Raw genomic sequence first — 14,826 nt, 5'->3', positions numbered from 1 at the left:
TAAACTGTTGATTTTTGGTTATCACTAAATATGGCTCAAACGACAGCAAATGAATCATACTAACACGTCCTCCAAGGTTCACGTGTAATTTGGAAACACCCTGTATATCTTTGAGGTGTATGGCATACGGAAGTACGGAGGGAGTTTTTTATACTTGCGTCTACTTCTAAAATTAAATAGACAATCACGGTAAAACAATTAAAAATGAGAAATGAGAATGATAATTGTCCCTTCACCAGCTGGCAGTTTTCTATTTCAGGGTTTTCCAAATTCAATTGTAGTAATCGTTTCAGATTGCAGATACATATCTATGAGAATATCGCCAACGTCTGTTGACATCTCCAGCTGTCTCTTACATTTGTTTCAGTCGTAGTAAAAGAAACAACACGTGTTTCGGGCTACTTGATGATTTATTAGTGATACTTGAGAGAAATTCAGAAGGGAAATAGTGTTTAATCGCATTTGATAGTTTTCAGTGATTCTTTTTGAAATTAGAGGTTTTCCAAATAGGTTTGAAAAACCATATTATCCATACCACTATGCAAAAAAACTAAAAAAGTATCGGAAATTGATACATGAAACACATTTTTCGAAAAAATACTCCAAATCATCTATATATGTCCCCTTATGGGTTACATTTGAATGGCATTAATGCTAGCCTTTATAGGTAATCATAAAGATTCAGTAGGTGTTGAAGTGAAGAAGTTGTCCCATATTATCTCCTTAAATGTTGATTGAACCTTTAAAGAAACTCTTCAAATCGTTATACTAAAGTTGGAAGATAACTTGAGAACCTGATAAGTGTAGCGATTGTTTTAATGATGATGGACTATTTTGAAATCTTCAGATTCAACTGAAGAATTATTTCAGATCACTTAATAATTTTTTTGAATTTTGTTTTCCCACTTGATTGTGTGTTTTTTTTCATGGTTCATTTGTTAATATGTAAAATGGTTTGTCCGTATATAAATAACTAAATAAATAATTTGTGTTCACAAGGCCTAATCAAAGAAAAATCTATTCGATATAGTTCAAAATTTGGTGAATTACGCCGCCTTCAGCCATGAGAAAGTGGCGGAAAGTGACAGTATAAGATTGCGAGGCAAATCAGAAAAAATATTCTGATTGTAGGTAATAAACAAAATCACAAGTAATTCGAATATTTTCATTCACCTTGAAAATTTGAAACGACTCACTCAGTCCTGCCTAATCCATTTCTGGTAGTAATTAAGACGATAAACAAAATGAAAAGACTTTTCGAAAAAAAGTTTACTAAAACACAGACACAAATGAGACAGTCGAGACACACGAGGAGACACAACAAACGCTACCACCAAATCACAACAAAGTGAAAACTAACCCGATTTACCACTTTTCGATTAACCCGAATAGAGCAGAATAATTACAGTTCGCCCTTTGGCACTCTCGACCATGGATCGAGCCATGCGTCAAATCTATTCATTAAAGCCACCTTCAAAGGCGTAGGAATATTCTTGATTTCTTGTCGCGTCGATGTAGATAACGGGCTAGACAAGAAAGCGCGTGAGGCATGCCTCAAACCTATTATTAAGAAAGTGAGATGAATATGCCAGAATAGTGAGATTGAGCATGTAACGGGTGTTTTTTTCGAGGTATATAACTTTAGGTTGGCATTACAGTTCAAAATGGCGACCGATTTAAGAGTTGTCAAGTGATTTATTCTCAGTTTGGTTTGGCAATTCATCATGAATAGACTCACGCCTGAACAACGCTTGCAAATAGTGCAATTTTATTTCGAAAATAATGGTTCTGTGCGGAATACGTATCGCGCACTACGTCCATTTTATTTTGTTTAGCGATGAAGCGCACTTCTGGTTGAATAGCTACGTCAACAAACAAAACTGCCGCATTTGGAGTGAAGTTAATCCTCAAGTGTATGTCGAAACACCGTTACATCCAGAAAAACTGACTGTTTGGTGCGCTTTATGGGCTAGTGGAATCATTGGTCCTTACCTCTTCAAAAACGATGATGGTCAGAACGTTACAGTCAATGGTGATCGGTATAGAGCCATGATTACTAACTTTTTCATTCCTGAATTGAACAACCATGATGTCCAGGAGCTGTGGTTCCAACAAGACGGCGCAACATGTCACACAGCTCGTGCCACAATCGATTTATTGAAAGACACGTTTGCTGACCGCCTAATTTCACTTTTTGGACCTGTGAATTGGCCTCCAAGATCTTGTGATTTAACACCGCTAGACTACTTTCTGTGGGGCTATGTAGTCATTGGTCTATGCTATGCGGATAAGCCACAACCCTTGACCATTTGGAAGACAACATTCGCCGTGTTATTGCCGATATACAGCCACAAATGTTGGAAAAAGTCATCGAAAATTGGACGTCCAGATTGGACTACATCTGAGCCAGCCGTGGCGGTCATATGCCAGAAATCATATTTAAAATGTAATGCCACAAGATTATCTTGCGGATAAATAAAATTTATGTCAATCGAATAATCCATCGTTGTTTTGTTGCAATTTAAAGTTCTATAGCTCTAAAAACAACACCCTTTATATTATGCAATAGAGACCCAGTGTATGATGTGAAATTGAGGATGTGATGGATTAATAAAATATTCAATCAATTCCAGTAATTTACAGAACTTATTTTGTGAGGCATTGCTTCATCTGCCTCATATAGGACAAGCCGCTTGTCATTAGATTCAGAAAACATAACATTCCTATTGGAAAATCGATCTACTTATAAAATCGTTCTGCAATCAAGTCGACCAAATCGACCACAGTCACAGACCGAAATTAACATAATGCCTCTTCAACACGCCTTGTGTTCTGGCGTGAGAGACCAATTAATTGAACAATGAACTCGGATCCCATCGATCTCAGGATCAGGAAGTTCGGTGGTCTGGTCCATAAATCTCAAGCCAGGCCTTTCAGCTATTTGGGGATACGCATTAGAAGGAGCTGATAAAGGGCATCAGTGTAAATCACGGCGGCACCAGATTGCCGTTCGATATTATTCGTCTGGTGAGAATGATTTGCGTTCGAACTGACGATATGATACACGTCTATCGCCTCTTTCTGCTCTGTGTGATCCGCCGCGAACCGACCATCAAAAAGGGGAGCTTAAGTGTAAACGTCACATGTGTTCTATGATCTCAGATGATAACCATGAAACCAGAGAAGGCAGAGTAGGTTAGAAATTGTTACAAGAGTTTTTTCATGGATTGTGTTAAGGGCGAGATAGGTATCAAAGCACCAACTTTTATGGGATGAAAAATAATGTTTTATTATTACCACGGATTGGGATACCCTTAGATTCTGATGATATACTTGGATTTTTATACTTATAATGAATAAGAACAATATGAGATTGTGAAATGAAACTAGGTTATGAACATATGAACTATGGTTGTGTATAAGATGTCTAAAAACCTGGTGTATGGACTGATTAGCTTTTGTTTTGCCAATTTTGAGAATATTAGTTTAAGCTTATGACTGGCTAGGATCGGGTTTTAATTGATGTATCCTGCCAAAATCAAAGAAAAAAAGATCGAAATGAAAGGTATGACTAAGATGTCTAAAAACATGGTGAATGCACTCGTCAAATTTTGAATGCAATGACATTCGACCAAATTGAAAATATTAGTTTTAGTTCGTGGCGGCGCCGCAATGTCATACTTGTCATTTCCGTTGATTTTGATTGGATACATTAATTAAAACCTGATACTGACCAATCAAAAGCGATGTGTAATCGAGTATGATCGTGCAAAGTCGTGAAACAAAACACGAAACGTTTGCTGGAATGAATTCAAATATTTGTAATAGAGAGAGAGAGAGAGTTAATTTGTTGATAGCGCTACCTACAGATGACATAACGAAGCTTATCTAATATTCTCAAAATTGGCAAAACAAAAGCTAATCAGTTCATACACCTGGATTTTAGACATCTTAGGTATGACATTGCGGCGCCGCCACGAAATAAAACTAATATTTTCAATTTGGTCGAATGTCATTCCATTCAAAAATTGACGAGTGCATTCACCATGTTTTTAGACATCTTAGTTGTGTATTAACTGATTGCTTTTTTTAACTTACTGTGAACACAGGGATGTGAAAATAGAATGAGAGTGACAGTAGCGGTCGGCGATATCGAGTTGAGACCATAGAACTACATGTTTGTTATATCTTGTTCCTAATGAGCTGGCCTCAACCATGTATTGAAAATTGGAACATATTTTAAATGAATAACCTCAAACAGATTAATGGCCAGTTGCACCATTTGCCAAAACATTGATTAAAATTTAAGCATAGATTATTTTCTGATTTCTCTTAAGAAATTCCGAGATCTTCACCAGGAAAATCAACCATCATTGATTGGTATGCTAAGTTTAAAAGTGGTTAAATGAGCACTGAAGACGGCGAACGTAGTGGATGCCCAAAAGTAAACTCGATCGACATAGCAGAAATTGTGAAGATAACATCTGAACGTGTACATCAAACGATTCACGAATATTTGTACATGAGAAAGCTGTGTGCAAAATGGGTGGCGCGCGAGCTCACAATTGATCAAAAGCAACAACGTGTTAATGATTCTGGGCGGTGTTTGAAGCTGTTTTAGTGCTGTAAGCCTGAATTTTTCCGTCGATATGTGATAATAGATGAAACATGGTTTCATCATTTCACTCCGGAGTCCAATCGACAGACAGCTGAGTGGACTGCACTCGATGATCTGAATCCAAAGCGAGGAAAAACACAACAGTCAGCTAGCAAGGTTATGACAACAGTATTCTGGGATGCGCAAGGTATAATATTCATTGATTACCTCCAAATCCCTGAAATCGTTAAAAACTGGCCCCATTTGAAGAAAAAAAAGTGCTGTTTCATCAAGATATTGCGCCGTGTCACAAATCAATGAAAACAATGGCAAAATTGTATGAACTGGGCTTCGAATTGCTTCTGCATCCACCGTATTAGCCAGATTTTGCCCTCAGCGACTTTTTCATGTTCTCAAACCACTGAAGTAATCGCCGAAACGGAGGTCTATTTTGAAGCGAAAGACAAATCGTACTACAAAAACGGTATCGAAGAGTTGGAAGATCGCTATAATCGCTGTATCTCCCCCGAAGGCAACTTGTTGAATAATAAAATCGAATTTTGCCAAACAAATGTAGTTTACTATAGTAGACCGGGGACTTTTCAATTGGCCTATTAGATATATAACATAGATGACGAACTGTTCTGCCGAATGTGAAGCTTTTAATCGTTTTAGACGCCATATTATCGGTAGGATGAACCATAGATGTGAATGATGGTTATACAGGGTGTGGCAGAGTCTAGTGGTAGATCTAGTGGCCTGTAAGCGAAATGTTGACAACACAAATGATAGAAACTGAGCGGTTTTCAAGGTGAATAGAGTTAATTGGCTTCTCGGATTCGCCATACTTCATGCCAATGCTAAATTTAATATACTACCTAAACATATACACGATATTTACCATAAGGTGACGTCCGTTGGAATCCAGAGCCGTCGTAGGCCCGCCAAGAGGACATGACCATGTTCTGGGTGTAGAACTGACCAGCGGAGAGGGGAGAGGCGTGAGCGGCGCCCCCAAGACCGTGCGCCTGCGAGGCCATGTCGCCGTAGGAACCGCCGGCGTGAGCCCAGCCTCCCTGGTGGGCGGCGGCGCCGAAATGGGTGCCTGCCGCCGGGGAATATTGGTGCGGTACGGCCCTGCTGCTCGGCACGTAGACGGGGGACTGCTGAAGGTGTTGGTGGAAACCCGCGTTGCCGTCGCCGTAGCCGTTGCCGCCGGCGCCGGTGTGGAACATGCTGGCCTGTTCGGGCTAATTACGGACCTGGAAAAAAGAAAAATGGAATTATTGAAATTCGGCTTAAATATTTGGAAGCTAAGAAGCTTTAGGCGTGGTCAATATCTGGATGGGTGACCGTTCAAGAATAACTTAGTTCTAGTTAAGCGCGGTCCCAGGGGTGGGGGAGTCAAGGGGTCACCCAAAATGGAACCACAGCATTCATATATTTTCTGTTGAAGTGTACAAAAATTATCTAATTGGTAGACAAACGTGTAACGGCCTAAACATGAACAAATTATTACGAAGCATTAATATCTGAACGACTTCCCATCTCCAAAATAGATAAGAATACAAATAAGGGTACATAAGAATGAATGAATAGCTCGTAGCAATAGGTTTACAATCCTCATCCCTAAAGAACGTGTTTCAACTGAAATTGCAGATGTAATTTCAGCTGTTACTGTCGGCACGTTTTAATGTTTTACGATTTTATTTATTCAAAGAATTAAAGTGTATGATTAATCATCATATAGGGTGAACGAATATTGAGTATCAATTAGACGTATGTGGAGAAGAAGGCATAGATGACATCTCAAAATTTAGATTATAATATTATTTATGGGCACTGGATCTACCAGCAATGTGCACCTATGGACAATGTGGATCTATGGGCAATGTGTTTCTATGGGCAATGTGGATGTATGATCAATGAGGATCTGCCGACGATTCGAATCTACCAATAATGCGGTTCTATCGACGAAGTAGATCAATGGGAAATATAGATTAATCTATGGGCAATGTGGATCTACCTAGAAGGAAGATCTATGGCATATAATGATCAATGGACAATGTGAACCTATGGGCAATTTGGATCTATGAGCAATGTGGATCTATCGGCAATGTGGATCTACCGATGATGCGAATCTACAAACAGTGCTGATCTACCGAGAATGTAGATCAATGGGAAATATAGATCTACCGGCAATGCACATCTACCGAGAATGTGAATTGACAATGTATAGGCAATGAGGATCTACCTACAAGGTAGATCTATGTCATATAATGTTATACCTAAAAGGTATATCTATGGGCTTTATTGATCTATCTACACGGTAGATCTATGGGATATATTGATATACCTAAAAGGTAGATCTTATGGGCTTTATTGATCTACCTACAAGGTAGATCTATGGACTAGTAAACTACTAAACTAAGTACTTGAAAGAATAGTTATTTCGATGTGAGATGGCGCGAAATAATATTTCTTTCTGAAAATAAAATTCATTAACTCTACATAGTGTATTATTTCTATGTTTTCCATTGAATTTAATGAACGTTATAAATTTATTGTAGTTTTGAACACATATGTAGAAAAACGTACTCAATTATCTCATATTTCTTATATATCTTATAATTTCTAGAAATATGAGATAATTGAGTGTGTATACGGGGTGTTTCATTATAAACTGGAGAATATAAACTGAAAAATCTCATAAATTTCGGGTGAAATTATTTCATAGAAATTCTTAGAAACTGAGTTCATTCAGATGATGAAATTCAATTTGGCAACCAATAAAAACCTCGTGCGTTGCAGGTTTTTCGTCATTTCGAATTTTTTTCAGAGTTCTTCACCTTTTCTGAACTGAGCACTGAAAAATACTATGATATAACCAAAATCGTAACTTAAAGGTTATACATAACTGACCACACTCAATAGAATATTGCTCAGAAATGACGTTGCACACCTTGTATCTCGCATATGCTTCGAAAACGAGGCATATATTTCATAAGGCAAAAATGATTTTCTCTGTGTCATCTACATATGGGGCTTCATCAAGCCAAGTAGCTTGACATTTTAACCAACTACTTGATTTGAAACTCAAGCTCGTGAAAAATTACATACTTGAGCTTGACTTGATTTTATATTAGATATTGAATGCTTGACTTGATATCACGTTACTTGATATTACTTGAGCTTAATATGCACGCGTCGCACGGCATATATTTCTGCAATCTCGTGCGCGCTTAGACTTCACCCCAGTGTGACTTTATTTGTATCTAGTTTTCTCACATTTTTAAAGGATCGATTGGAAGATTTTGGTAGTTATAGAAATATCTTTCCAAACTTGGCCAAAATGGTTTTTATCAACGCTAGCATCTTCAGCTCCTGTAGAAAGACAATTTTCCAGAGCTGCTAAAACAGTTACAAAAACCTGCAATGGGTTAGGCGACAAATTTATAATATGCCTCATGTGTCTTAGATCCTGGATGGAAAATTATGAAATCAAACAAAGCCTGGAGGTTTCTCAATATTAAGAAATATTATTCTTTTTATTATTGAGTTTGACTTGAAATCAAGTCAGGTTCAAGCCAAGTAGCTTGAAAATCAAGTCAAGCCGTGAATCTCTATCTACATATCTATCAATATATGTTTGTCCAGTTTATAATGACATCCTGTAAAGTGAAAAGATCACTGAAATGCGTCGGCCAGTGTGTAATCAATAACCAACAGATTGTCACAGCTGAAATGATAAATGATAGTGTAACTAAATGCGTAAACCAAGTCCTCGATTAGATACAAATACTTTATCACTAATTGTAAAAGCGATACCAACTCTTACACAATACGCGGACTGCAAAACTTCAGGAAGTGAGGTTACATTTTTCCCTCCCTTCTCTCTAACGACTCGATAGGTTAATTAAGAAAAACTAGGAAACCGAAGGTAGCTCGATGTTACCAAAGCAATAAACAACGCCCAAACAACGACCAAATTAAGAGAGAACACGTCGAACGATGAATACCTCTGTAGTATTTACAAAGCGGGGGCATCATTGATGTCAAATTAACGTCAAACATGTGTCATTCGGGAGCGGGGTAAGAGTCGTCGCGTACAAGGATCTAATTATTGCGGTCTGAATTCCTCGGGCTGTGATTTAGGGCTGGGAGGTGCTATTCACGGCCTGCCGCGATGCCAGGAATGCACGGGGTCGAATTTCGAGCGCACGATCGTTGACAGGAGACGAAGGAGGCCGTGAGTTATGACCCGGAGGGCTGTCGATGCCAAATTGCCTCGTGGTCGAAAATAAAACGGAAAGATATTTCATAAGCGGAAAGAAAGGGGACTCCTAAAGGTGACACGACACCAGGTATGAGTGCCGAATTTTGTTTTTGAGGGGAAGTTTACAGGGTATGCCAAATTCGATGCCTAATGAAAGGATATTGAGAACTATAAGACTTGGAGAAAAATCTTTAAGGACTCTCTATTTTTTTTTTCGAAATAATGAGGTATCAGAAATCGAATCGAAGATATCTTGATACGTTCTCGAGTTACAGAGGTTTCATGAAAAATTACGGTTTCAAATATAAATATAACTGAAAACAATGCTGCAATAGTCCATTACAGCTCCATTTTGGTACTGTAATGAACTCATTACGATACTGAAAAAATGAAAATATATATATGGAAGGTGAACCATCAAAAAAACGAAGTCGAAAAACTCATTATCTTTGAAACGATTGACATATTCGAAAAACCGATAACATAATGCTTTTCGACAAATCTGCTGCTGAAAAACTGCGTTGAATAAAACCTATATTATTCCCCATTAGGAAATACCAACTCTTGTCTATATTTTTTAAACGATAATTAATTTCTATGATCTTTTATTGTGATATAAACTATAAAATTTACTTAAAAATAACTTTTAGAATTTCTTAAATATATCGAACAGAAACCAAGATATAGCGAAATATTTGAAACAGTAATTTTTCAGAAACACCTTGTAATTCGAAAACTAATCAAGATATCAATGACCTGCTTTCTTGAAGATCTCCAAGTCTTATGGGGCCCACAGACGACCAACTTAGTTGCCAACTGTGGACTACAGTTCTCGAGATGCTTTCAGCATAGAATTTGATTCAAGCGAATAACCTGGTTATCATTAGTAATTACCAACAACAACCAACTGCATTGAAGCGCTTTTGGTTATTATTGATTATATCACATGACGTCATGAACTAGCCCTTCTACGTCATCGATTTAGATCGCAGATAACCAAAAGTAACCGCACTAGTTAGCTGTGTTGAACTTTTGATCATTAATGACAGTAAGGTTGAATTTGGTCAAAATAAGACTTTATGAATTCCAAACGCAAAAATATGCAAGCCTACACAATTTCTCTTTGATGGCAAGCTTTGTTTTATTAAAAAGGAGCGTTAATACAGAAGGATTATGTTAAAATAAAAGATGGTAGTGTTTGTTTCGATTACCGCATAACCCACATTGTATTCAAGCGGAAGTTGGTAATTAGTGGTTATCCCCAAAGGGCTATAACCAAGGGCAAGACCAGAGCCAAAACCGCGGTTATTGAAGGTTTAAGGTGTGGAGGTATAGTATATCCAAAGTCACTTGAACTAGTCCATAAAAACGCTTGGCCATAGATGTCCTTTGAAGTGGATACCGCGATCTTCTGAATACCGGGGTTTATTTGAATGTATTGTTATGCAATCAATTCACTGGTCCCAAAGGAATTTCTGGAAACTTGGACAACCGAATCGAAATATTCAGCTTCCTCCAAGTGACTTTGAATATACATACCATACCTATACGGGAAAAAAAAAATAGAAAACAATAGAAAACCACTGATATGATGTGAGAAACCTTTTCACAGACCACATAACTGTAAAGAGGTTGGCCAACGGTCCATGGTAACCTGGACTCTTATGGAGAACAGTAAGTATGATTTTATTGACATTTGGTTATATTGTTTCTATCCATAGAGTAATAAACATAGAAAGGGGGAGTACACGCAATTTTTACATGTCCCCAACATGGTTAGATTACGTTGTCGGATTGTGATATATTTTCAAATCCACAATTTACTACAATATCGTTATGAATGTTTATTATATTGAATGAAATTAACTTATTTTAGTGATTCCCGATTAAATATACAAATTTTAATATTTGTAATCCGATATTTTTCCTAATTGTCGCGAATTTATAATAAGCAGAGTATTTATTATTTTCTGTATCTACCTGCTGAAATCCAAGGTTTGGCAACTATTGCGCCACTTGTGTCATCGGTTGTTTCACGTCGTTTGGCGCGCTTGTAATTTGTTTTATGAATTTCTGATATATTAAGGTCTTCATTTCAATATATTTTAAGTAAATATGAATTTGATTCACTATGAGACATAAGAAGTGCGTTCTTTGTGGAGTAACTCCCGAATTGAGTGAAATATCGTATCACTGATATGTCTTCATTTCCGCGAGCTTAATGTCAAATGTGATAGTTCATGTTGGGGATAAAAATTTGCTTGCTGAAAATGACATATTATGCTCCCTCTATCTATGTTTATTACTCTGAGGTTCTATCAATCGAAAATATTTTAAGCAGATATAATTTGTCACGAGTTTGATTTTCTAGTAAAGTATTCGGTTAAAATATCAAGCTAATTGGCTTGATGAATCCCAAGACGCCACTGCTAATGACCTTTCTGAACAAATTTTTCAGCTACCTAACAGGCATAAACAAATGCTATTCAGTCTTTATATATTACGTTGCATCGAAAAAATGCTTTTGTCGGCCAGTGTAATCATTCAAGCACGCAGCTTATCGATAGATTTCATCATTGGACACTCCTCGTGCCTGTCGATTTTTCCGAATACCGCTTTATTTATTCCTGCTTCAAAACAGCTACCGGCCTGTCTGATTAATTGCCTATGTTTTCTTACGTAATCCATTCGTTCAAGAATTTCAATCGGCGTATAATTAATCGTATGATTCTATCAATATACCGGTCGATCGACCATAAATTATTATGTATTTAATTAATCATAATTGTGTATAGAAATATGGGGCGGAATCGGCTCTATTGAAAAAATAATCGAGTTAACGATGCTAATTGGATCAAATGTACCGAGTTGACAAGATTTTCTTCAATGTTGCACTCGACTAGAGGTATGGTCTGAAAAAGTTATGTCTTTCAATTTTTCAGCAAGTCGGATATGTAGGCGTCCTTGATATGGATTGAATATTGAGATGTCAAACCTGATTTGCGATATTGAATAAATAATCTGATATATCTATATATCTGATATATAGTATAGGATAATTATCGATCTAATTAATGTGATTATTGAAAAATTCGATGAATACCTGTTAATCCTGTCAGCGAAGTGCGATAATTTATAACATTTATGTTATAATTATCGCATTTCTTTATACATAATTATGAAGATATGACAAATATTTATGTTTAATTGCAATTTTTCAGCGTGAGGAAGCAGTTTATTCTAAGATATTCGCTTTCAATTATCCTACTATGCGACTAAGATCCTGTAATGTGGAAGAAATTTGGTCGAAATTCCAATTTGTTTTGTACTACAAAGATTTAACTATGAGGTACTGATATGAATTCTAATAGTTAAAATTGAAAATTTTATTAATTTGGGCTATTGGATTAGATATTGGCGCCCCACGTTGGGCGCCAATTGATATGGATCTCCTCAATATGAATGTGTAATATTTTCTAAAATAGATCCAAAAAATTTATATTTCTACTTGTAAATAAATCCCTCTCTCAGGTTTTCTCGACTTTTTCATTAAATTCTTCAAAATTCTTATTGAGAATCATTCCAAATTCTTCATGAGTATTTTGTAACTTGCTTTCATCATTATCAATTCTTTCATTTTGTTCTTCTGTCTCGAAAGTCGAGAAAACCTGAGAGAGGGAATTATTTACTAGTAGTGATATAAATTTTTTGGATCTATTTTAGAAAATATTAGAAATTCATATCGAGGAGATCCATATTAATTGGCGCCCAACGTGGGGCGCCGAAATCTAATCAATCAATAGGAACTTTGAAGAATTTAATGAAAAAGTCGGGAAAACCTGAGAGAGGGAATTATTTACAAGTAGAGATATAAATTTTTTGGATCTATTTTAGAAAATATTCCAAATTCATATTGAGCAGATCCATATCAGTACCTACTGACAAATGAAAAAATTACTGTAATAATTCATAAATTGGTAATATTCCAAATTATTGAAAAATAATACAAAATTTTCTACCATGGAACTATAGGTATGGTACGAAACAGATATGGCAACGAAAGAAATAAACATTTATAGATAGAAGTTAGAAAAAGTGAAACCTATTTAGAAAATAAACATTTCATTTAGACCTTGTGGCATTGAAATAGAGATTAGTATGAAAGAAGACATACAGGGATAGATCAAAAAAATATGAAGAAAAAACGATTGAATAAATTTATTGTAAAAAATATCCAAAAACATAGTACAAATGCACCTAAAAAGATATAGAAAATTTATTGAATCGAATTTTTCAATTCATTTAAGAATGCAAATGAAGTTCAAGTTTTAGGTGCCTACACTATTCGTTGAAATTGTGAATTCAAAAATATGGTTTCATTTATACGCATTGTAAAATGGACATTTTTCTTTTGTCAATAATAGGAAGAATCGAATTAAAGAAAAATAATTTTTGCCCAACCTGACCCAACTTTCAATGCTTTCTTCGAAATCTTTCTTCAGATTATCACCTTTTTGGATGTACAAAACAAAGAGTTCATATTGAAAAAAATAATTGTTATAGTAAAAAGCCCTATTACTAATAGTTCGAGCATAACATGATTTCGAATCCAGAATAATTAAAAAAAAATTCAGCCTTCTACCTGAAAATTATTTTTGTTGAAAGAATTTTCAATTAAAATTATTTTAAAGAAAAATACTTTTTGCCTAAACTAACCTTTCGATGCTTTCTTCGAAATCTTTCTTTACAATATCTACTTTTTGGATGTACAAAAAAGAGTTCATTTTGAAAAAAATAATAGCTATAGGTTAAAGCCCTATTTCTAATAGTTACTGCATAACATGATTTCGAATTAAGAATAATCAAAAAAAATCTTCACCCTACTACCTGAAAATTATTCTTACACAATTTTCTGGTTGAAATTTTGGAGTTAAAAGTATTTTAAGTGAGAATACTTTTTCCCAAACGTAACCTAACCTTTCAGTGCTTTCTTCGAAATCTTTTTTTACAATATCTCCTTTTTGGATTTACAAAACAAAAAGTTCATATTGAAAAAAATAAGTGCTATAACAGGTTTTTGAATTCAGAATAATTTAAAAATTTATCGCCCTACCACGATTTCTTTGAAATTAAAAATTATTTTTACAGAATTATTAGTTGAAATTTTATTCGTTTAAAGTTAAACATATTTTTCAGTTCAGATCTTGAAGGTGAAATTATTTTCAAGAAAAATGCTTTTTGGTAAAAACATCTGAAATTCTCTAATATTTCATCAGGCGATTTTATAGATTTGTCCCAAAATTATGAAATATTTTAGTCCGTACCTTTTCAAGCTTCACGATTTAATTATATTAAACTAAACATCACCTACCGGTAATCTATGCTCCAAGTTATAGAACTAAACTCGTTAACTATCTTATTCTTCCAAACGTGTCCTAATCCAACAACACCAAAACTTCTAATTTCTCCGTTTATCCTGTTTACCAAAGGATCACAGCCAATTAACTTTAAAAGTTCCTTCGCACTCACACTGCGTATCAGTAACGCACCACCTTATTCGCTTATCTCGTACCGTCACACTACCCTTAGCTCTGAGCTCGCACACTGAATAACCGGCCGACCATCGACGCACTAATGACACTGCCTAAAGATTTCTTCTTTGTGGGATTCGGCCATTGTGGCTGCGTGACGTCATGATCAGGATTCTAGCGGGTTATTAATCTCTTGGTCACGCCTTTCCACGGGCTGGACTTAGGATGCCTGCAGGTCCTTGCTGACCGACGTTGGGCGACATTCGTCGCCTTGGAGACGGGCGGAACCCGAAAAAAAAAAGAAGGCCGAGACCAAAAAGGGATTTGGAGCAGTTGTTTAGCAATACTTGAGACGACGATCAATAAAAAAGGTTTTTTTTTGTTTTTTTGGTTGATTTGCAATGGTGGATGGTTTAGATTCG

At 36.0% G+C, this 14,826-nt stretch overlaps 1 protein-coding gene across 6 annotated transcripts in view; it reads right to left on the bottom strand.

The window, feature by feature from the left end:
- The window catches only part of LOC123677790 (GATA-binding factor A-like), a 134,790-nt gene that overhangs the window by 20,933 nt on the left and 99,031 nt on the right, over window positions 1-14,826 (bottom strand). For 4 of the 6 annotated variants that reach the window (XM_045614499.1, XM_045614500.1, XM_045614497.1 and 1 more), the window contains one exon: window positions 5,499-5,859. In XM_045614499.1, the coding sequence (XP_045470455.1) occupies window positions 5,499-5,832 (334 nt within the window). In that variant the 5' untranslated portion in view covers window positions 5,833-5,859. Of the gene's footprint in view, window positions 1-5,498; window positions 5,860-14,244; window positions 14,515-14,826 lie in introns of those variants that run through there. The other 2 variants (XM_045614501.1, XM_045614495.1) reach the window with 2 other exon arrangements.

This window comes from Harmonia axyridis, chromosome 4, assembly GCF_914767665.1.
Source record: "Harmonia axyridis chromosome 4, icHarAxyr1.1, whole genome shotgun sequence".
In the NCBI taxonomy this organism is placed as follows: domain Eukaryota; kingdom Metazoa; phylum Arthropoda; class Insecta; order Coleoptera; family Coccinellidae; genus Harmonia; species Harmonia axyridis.
Note: the sequence above shows the minus strand (reverse complement) of the source record. Positions and strands in the feature narration are given on the sequence as shown.